The sequence below is a fragment of the Arachis hypogaea genome, chromosome 18 (genome assembly GCF_003086295.3).
Source record: "Arachis hypogaea cultivar Tifrunner chromosome 18, arahy.Tifrunner.gnm2.J5K5, whole genome shotgun sequence".
Classification (NCBI taxonomy): Eukaryota; Viridiplantae; Streptophyta; class Magnoliopsida; order Fabales; family Fabaceae; genus Arachis; species Arachis hypogaea.
In genome coordinates, this window is record NC_092053.1 from 60,489,957 (window position 1) to 60,498,273 (window position 8,317).

General features: G+C 30.7%; 1 protein-coding gene across 1 annotated transcript; it reads right to left on the minus strand.

The window, feature by feature from the left end:
* Nucleotides 1-6,820: 6,820 nt before the first annotated feature.
* LOC140181378 (uncharacterized) lies at nucleotides 6,821-7,957 on the minus strand. The gene is made up of 3 exons (XM_072224929.1): nucleotides 7,685-7,957; nucleotides 7,171-7,610; nucleotides 6,821-7,070 (listed from the first exon to the last, which is right to left on the minus strand). The coding sequence occupies exons 1-3, from the start codon at nucleotides 7,955-7,957 to the stop codon at nucleotides 6,821-6,823; spliced, it is 963 nt and encodes a 320-aa protein (XP_072081030.1).
* Between the last annotated feature and the right edge of the window lie 360 nt (nucleotides 7,958-8,317).

Genomic DNA, 8,317 nt, shown 5'->3' on the forward strand with positions numbered 1-8,317 from the left:
TCTGTTGGCACACAGTATATTTCTTCATCAAATCTGTGATATTTTCTGTTGTTGAAAAGCATACACATTGCAGAGACCACCTATAGGACAAAAATTTATTGGATATATGGGAATAAAACTTTTCAGAAAAATCATTAATGTTAATATAATAGCTGAAGAAGAATTTACCGTATTTTCTACATTTTGTCCGGGTCTTAGAGACAAGAAGTGGAATCTAGTCCCCTCTAAATGCGCTTTGTGGTCCAACATGAATATTGTATCATACTCATTGGTTGAATCATCTTTGTAAACCTTAACTTGTGTCATCCACTAATAACATTTCTTCCTCAGCTCCTCTGTTATTTTCTTTTCTTTCACCAGAGTCTTGTACCCTTCAGGGGTGCTCAAACTTAGCTCAGCACTTGTTTCCTCAGCAAATTGCAATGCTACTATCAGCCCAGCATCCATCACTGCCTCTGCTAACATTTCAAGTTATGTTACTATGGGTTGAGCGGTTGGGGAACTTAGTTGAGAGGTCGGGAACTTATGCCAAGGCTGAAGGAAGGTGCACCAAAGTCATCTTTCCAATGCCGAGGATGGGGAGAACTGCTAGATAATAGAGGAAAGTTTTGAGTAATAATAAAAAATTATTATGATATAACATCAAAACTAATAAAAATGATTTTAAGTAGAACTTACATATTAAGAGGAGCTTCTTGCTTCGATTTTCTTGCCGGAGTTTCTTCACAGGCTTAGTGTTGGGGTTCCGGAAGGCAGCAAGATTAAACAGAAAAGTGTTCAATAATGATATACCATCAAAACTCATAAAAAAAAATCTTAAGTACAACTTACTTATTAACTGAAGCTTCTTCTATTTGAGTTTTCGAAGGGATAGAAGTAAAGGTCTTTTGATGTTTTATTATCTCTTCCACAAGAGAACTTGGATGAGCCATTGCAATAGGAACTCTAATGAAGGTAAACAAGAAAGAATTTAATATTCAATTATTAGAATAGGAACTGAGAAACTGAAAGCTACACATTGATTAGAATAGAAAAGTAAGTTAAAAAACTCACATATCCAAAGGTTGAGACAACGTTTTTTCTCAAACCACAAGGATTTGTTGTTGAGGATTAGGTGTCGTGCTACTGATAATTAAACGAAAATTTTGTGTGATTAATTAAACAAAAATTATTACCTAAATTAAAAAGACTAATGTAAGTATTTGAACTTACATAGTTGGAGGTTGTAAACTCTGTTTTTCCTTTTTTTCATGCCATTTTTTTCTTCTAAAAAATGTAACCGGGGTTTTAAGGGTATTTGTTTCTAATAAAAAAGATACCAAATTAAAATCATCAACCAAGATTAAAAGTAGAGGATTAGAAACACATCAAATTTATTTTTGGATTCAAATAAACCTCAATTAAACCTAGAAATGAACCAAAATTACTTCAAAATTGAACCTCAAGTAAACTCTATTTTTCATGCATTTTTTTGTTCTAAAAATTGCAACCGGGAATTTCAGGAGTATTTTTTCTAATAAAAAATATACGAAACTAAAATCATCAACCAAGATATTCTAATTAAAAGCAGAAGATGTAAATAAAAGTTAAGAGGAATTACTCAGTATTGTGCATTTACAGATGGTGCCAAGCTCGTCTGTGTTTGTAACACAAGTTCGGTTTCGCTACCCAAATTTACAGTCGGCAGTTTAAGCAAAAAAAATAAATATTATTCAATAAATCCAAAGAAATTACATGAGGTTTTAGAAAAAGTTAGCAGAGAAAGAAAAAGAACTTTATATAAGAAACTTAATCTTACGTCTGCGATAAATCATATTGCGCATCCGTTAAGTCACGATCATCTGGAGCAACATTTGTTTTTTTAGCTCCATAATTTTTTCTCTTCGTTATTTTTTCTTTTTGTTTTCTTTTTTCAGCACTCGTCTCCTCTACTTGTTCACTTCTGAAAATTCATGCAATAAGTTTTGACTTAAAACCAGGATGAACCTTAATTAAAAAAGAAATGAACGAAAAATTATTTTAGATTTAAACAAGCAGTTAAATAGAGTCAATCATCAACAAAAATACATCAAATTTGTATTGGTGACAAATATCAGAGCTGTAACTAACTTAACAAGCATACATGAACAATTTTCAGCAAATCTAAGTGAAACAAAACCAAATGAACCTCAAATAAATGTAGAAATGAACCGAAAATAATCATTTCCAAATTTTACTCTTCTTCGGATTCAATTTTGCTTTCCGAATCTGTCAGAACAATCTTCCTTTTTTTGGTTTGTTTTTTCGCCACCTTCTGTGGTTTTTTTCTTTTCTTTGGTGGTGTTTCTCGATTTTTTCTTCTTCTCTGCAATATATATAGAAATTTTTATTAAAATAACAACATAAAACTTTAAATAAATAGATAGTTTTTGATAAGCGATGGTGAGAAGTATACTCTGATTCAGAAAAATTGTCTTCTTTCGAAGACGAATGCAAGATGACAATTTTCTTTTTTTCTTTGTTCTTTTTTTCCTTCTTTTTTCCTTCTTTTCTTTTATCTCTCATCCCCTCAATTTTGCTCTTTTCACAAGTCCCTAAAACATAAAGTTATTTAGTTAGCACAGTATTTTTAGAAGCATCTGAACTGAAATTTTAAGGGAAATAATTTTTTTATTTACCATTTTATTAGTTGTTTCCAAAGCAATCCGCTTGACCAGCCTTTTCCATATCCAGTACGCCACCCATGGTGGCCCAAGAGCATCATCTGCTTCTGGTTGAGAAAACTTCATTTTATGAAAATATATTAACATTAAAACGATGATGCAGCCATCAACCGAAAGTTTCTTTCCTGCTCTTTGGATTTTGATCCCCTTGATCAAGAGGCTCAGCACATGAGACGCCCAATTCCATCGTCGAACGGTCTCCACATGAAAGGGCAGGCAGCTTATGGACAAGGGAGACTGTGCTTACTTTTGTAGGCAGCAAGAAGCATTTTTGGACGAAGACAATGAAATTCCTCTTGAATTTCAGGTGTTCTCCTCCCCTTCAACACTTATATCAATGATAGTTTTGTCAACAATCTTCTTCTGTTCCTCACTCAATTTGTTGTATGTAACATTTTCAGGAAAAAAAAGATCCTTTACAATATTTTAATATAAACAAATCAGTCAAACTGAACTCCAAATAAACCAAGGAATGAATCGAAATTACTTAAGGAATAACAAAAAGATCAAAAAGGAAAAATACAAATGTAAAAGATGGAAAGTATAATACCGCCGAAATTTATGCTCAATGCATCTCTTATTTTGGCAGGGGTTATGTATATTTTGCCATAGAGAGTGTCCAAGAATCCATAATAGACATCAAAGCAACAAGTCAATTCCCTCAAGAGCTTATGAGATACGTTCAATTCCAGGATATGTGCTAGTGCGCCGAATCTCATTTATTCATCAATAGTTTTCTTTTCTACACTCAATTCTTTGAACAGCCTTGATATTGATTTTGTTAAGCATCTCAGATAGTGAGTTTTCTGCAAGGATTTGAAACATTATGTTATGATATATTTATAATACAAAAATAGAGTTGATTTAATGTGTATATACTTACATTATAGTGCAACTTTTCCTTTTTTGAGACGGTCATCTTTTTTATTTTTGCTGTAAGAAACAAAAAATTTGGTCAATACTTAACAGGTGAACCTCCTCAATTCACAAATGAACCAAATTTGGTTCAGATTTGGTGAATACTTAACAGTAGTATCAAGTAAATCTAACTCAATTCATAAATAAATTGAATTCGGTTCAGATTTGAACAAAAAATGATAAACATTCAATCAACAAGAAAAGCACATTTCAATTTATTTCTACATGCAAATGAACTCAATTAAACTAAGAGATGAACCACATTTCTTAAGAAATAACAGATTTGGTGAATATTTTAAAGTAGTGTGAAGTGAACCTAACTCAATTCACAAATGAACCGAATTTAGTTCAGATTTGAACAAAAAGTGATAAATATTCAATCAGCAAGAAAAGCATATTTCAATTCATTCCTGCATGCAAATGAACTCAATTAAACTAAGAGATGAACCGAATTTCTTAAAGAATAATAGATTTGGTAAATACTTAATAGTAGTATCAAGTGAATCTAACTCAATTTATAAATGAACCGAATTCGGTTCAGATTTGAATAAACATTCAATCAACAAGAAAATATATTTCAATTTATTTCTGCATGTAAATGAACTCAATTAAACTAAGTGATGAACCAAATTTTTAATCAGAACTAATAAACTAATAGTACAATTTCATTCGATGCCCTACCTACGGAGAAAACAAGAAAAAATAGAATCAGAGAAACTCGATCTACTAAATGAACGAACTTAATCCACTAAACCTTAAATCGAACTAGAAGAAACGTGAGATTTGCGAGAAATTAACTGAACATAGTAACAATAGTATTTTTAGTACCTTGCGAAATCTTTGTTCTTGTTTTTATGTGTTTTTTGTTGATGAATTCAAACGCTCCAGCCAATTCTACAGAGAATACGAATGAGTTTTAAGAGTTTGTGAGAGAGATTTAAAATTAATTGGTTGTAGTTTTGAGTTGCAAGAAGGAAAGTATTTTCATATTGAAGTGCGAAGTAAATTGGTAACGTTTGGGTGGTTTCCGGTATGTAACACGTGTTTTATTAATGAGATTGGATTTTTTAGTATTGGACCTGCTTGGTTGAATTTGGATACAAAAATATTTGGATGTGTATAGCTCAACTACACTAATATTATATTTAAACTTACCCCTTTGTGAACATTAGGGGCGATTAATTTATGAAGAAATACTAGGCGCTAACAGAATTTATTGTTTTTAGTCATTATTTAGTTATTAATTCAAATTTTTTGTCTAATAATCAAATAATATATTTTATCACATACTTTTAAATATTAATAATTAATTAATGACAAAAAATAATAAATTCTAATAACTTTTTAATATTTTTTTAATTTAAATATAAATTTTTTTTTTGGTAAAACACGTGGAAATGGGTTTATATAGAGTAATTATACTGATATGGTATTAGAATAAAACATAGGGTAATTTTTATATTTAATATTATTTTTATATTTTTATTATCTTCAAAATTCAAGTTATGATTTGTTTTTTTATAATATTCTTTATTTTCTTTTTTCACAAAATACAGGATGTAATTTGTGCTTTTTTTATTTTTCATGTACCTGCAAAATACAAGTCGTGTTTTCTAATTATTTTTAAATTAAAAATGTAGGTTGCAATTCGCACCTATTTTTTCTTCTGATGAATCGTTTTATGCAAAATTTAAGTGGCGTTTTAATTAATTTATATTTTAATCTAAAAATTTTGTTTATAAATACTGTTATCATTTTTCTTTTTTATATTTGTGAATTTTTGGTAATAGTGTCAAAAATAATTAAGAGAATAAAGTTGAGGCTTTTGATTGTAATAGAAAGTATTGCAAATTTATGAGTATACTATAGACATCCATGAGGGAATGATTTTTTTGTGTGAATCTCTTTTTTTTTTTGTTACTTCATGCATCATAAATTTTGTGGAGTTACAAAATAGTTTCTGTGTTAACATACAAGGTCACATTTTAAAGAAGATGAGTAATATTTTATATAAGAATTCTATCATAATATTTGGTGGGCTAATACAATTTTAAACAATGGCTATTACTGACAACGCATGTACGTAATAGATATTTCGTATCTATCAACAAACTCGATTTAAAGTGCCATTAATAGAGTTGTACGTTAATTTTGAACAACATATATGTGTGAATGTAGTTAACCACGAGTTGGATATGGATGAAATTAGAGACATAGCCGAGAAAAAAGATAACAATGACAGTGAATAGGAATTTGAAGCCAACTACTAAGTCAATGACGAAAACAAGAATGGGGATAAGGCAAACAATCCAGCGGTGCAAAATGAAGTAGATATACTTGTCAATCAGCAACCCTTCAATGTTCCATCTTTTATGTGAGTTTTGGATCTCAAAGTCATGTATGCTACAAAATTTTCTGAATATGCGAATGTTGGTAACAATAATTCGCATTTGATTTGTGAAGGCAATGGCAGAAGACGTTGATTTTAGTATTAGCATGGAATTTGATTCTAGAGAGTTGGAGATCTCTGCAATCAAGAGTTATACTATTTTTAGAAGACTATGAAGCACAAACACGGACACAGACACGGGACACGACACGATAGCGACACAGCGACATGCGAATTCTAAAAAGTTGTCGGACACAAGGACACGCATATATTAATAATATAATATATTCATTAAATAGAGATATGTCTTAATAGAGATATTTTCAAAACAACCATATGATATGCATTTCTTCCTAAAGTATATAGGTATTCAAAAGATAAAATCCTAAACTCCTATGTCTTTATAGAGATAGTAAGAATTTTGTACATCACATGTACAAAAAAAAAGGTTATCTAAAGTCATATTATTTCTCCATCATATATGGTTGATATCTTCATCATTAGAAAAAGTCACTCTTTCCAACTCCGGTTCATCAAGAGAAAGGTGAGAAACTTCAAGAAAACCATTTTCTTTATCAATTGGTGAAAAAGCATCTCCAGCAATATCCCACATCATAGTTTCTCCTTTATTGTATTGTGGAGTTTTTTTTTTTGAAAGAAGACGAAGACTAGTGTGGACAAATACTAAATTTTCTGCATGTTTAGGCTTCAACTTGTTTCTTTTTAGGGAATGGACAAAAGAATATGTGCTCCAATTCCTTTCACAACAAGAAGATGAAGATGGTTGCCCTAGTAGCCTAAGATCAATTGATTAAAGAAATTTTGCTTTACCACCATGAATTAGCCACCAAGACTTTGCATCAACTATGCTTCTATCATTCAAAGAGTCATAATCATCAAAGACACCTCTACCATCAGAAAAGCTTGCAAATTCAATGTTTACCTTTCTCCTCTCTTCTTCATCAGAAAAATACCTCTTCAAGCATTTAACTCTCTCATTAGTGATCTCAATATCTTGATGAGGAGAAACTCGTGTAGGATCTTCTCTCAACCATTGGTGGCTATAATACTTATATAATTAGTGTTTAAGCAGAAATTAATAATGATTCAATTATCTTCACTAATAAATAAAAGTTATAAACAATAAATATAAAAAGTTACCTTGGATTCAATGAATGTGCTAAACAATGAAGAGGTGTGCTACTTTTTGTCCATCTTTGAACTAATATTGAGCGCACAACATTGTAGAAGGACGATGACTCTTGTTCATCTTTTCTTTCATAGAGATATATAGCACTTTTTACTTTCTTGATAATTAAATCCCACATCTTGTGGACCAAATAAAGAATAGGTGCATCCGTGCCTGTACTTCTTAAAACATCATAAATAGGATTTGTGAAAGCAAGAATATAATCATTTTTTTGCCACCAATTTTTACTCAAAATCTTTTGTGTAACAAACTCAGCTTTGCCAATATTATCTTCCTTGTATGAAGACCATTTCTCACTTATAACCATCTCTTCGAGGCCTTGCTTTAACCACCTAAATCTTTTTAGCATCACAATATTAGAAACAAATTGAGTAGGAGCAACATTAAGCAACTTCAATGTATTAAATTCATTGTAAATAGATAACCTCATATGATGATTAACAATGAAATTTTTTAAAAAGAAACATCTTCAGCAATTTGAGTAATCCATGAGCATTCTTGATAAACAAAATTATTCTTCTCTGTATTCTTAGCTGCACAAATGTCCTTTAAAATAAGGTTGAGAGTATGAATAACAGAAGGAGTCCAATAAATAGATGAAAATTCAGCTTCAATCAAGAAACCAGCCACTTTATAAACCGGCGCATTATCAGTCACAATCTGCACTACATTTGAGAGACTGACTTCTCTTATCATATCTCTTATTTGCTTTGCAACAATTCTTGTCTTTGATCTCATCTGAATAATCTACATCTTTCAAAAACATTGGCCCACTTTCTGTTACAGCCATCAAATTAAGAAGAGACCTGACGTTGCGAAAATTGGCGAGTTAAGAATTTATTATAAGAGATACGTTGCAAGTACAGTTCTTAACCAATCAAAAATCCACTTATCAATTTAGAAGGGTTGTCACAAAATTAAAATTAAAATACTGGGAGTATGAATCTCAGGTCGTCTCCCAACGAGTTGCAGAAAGATGTGCTATTTTATTAATCAGATGTTTTCAAAAATGGTTTGAGTTGATAAACAGGAAATTAAATTAGAGGATTTATGTAATTTTAAATAAAAACCTTGACTGGGAGTAGATTAGTTGGAAGC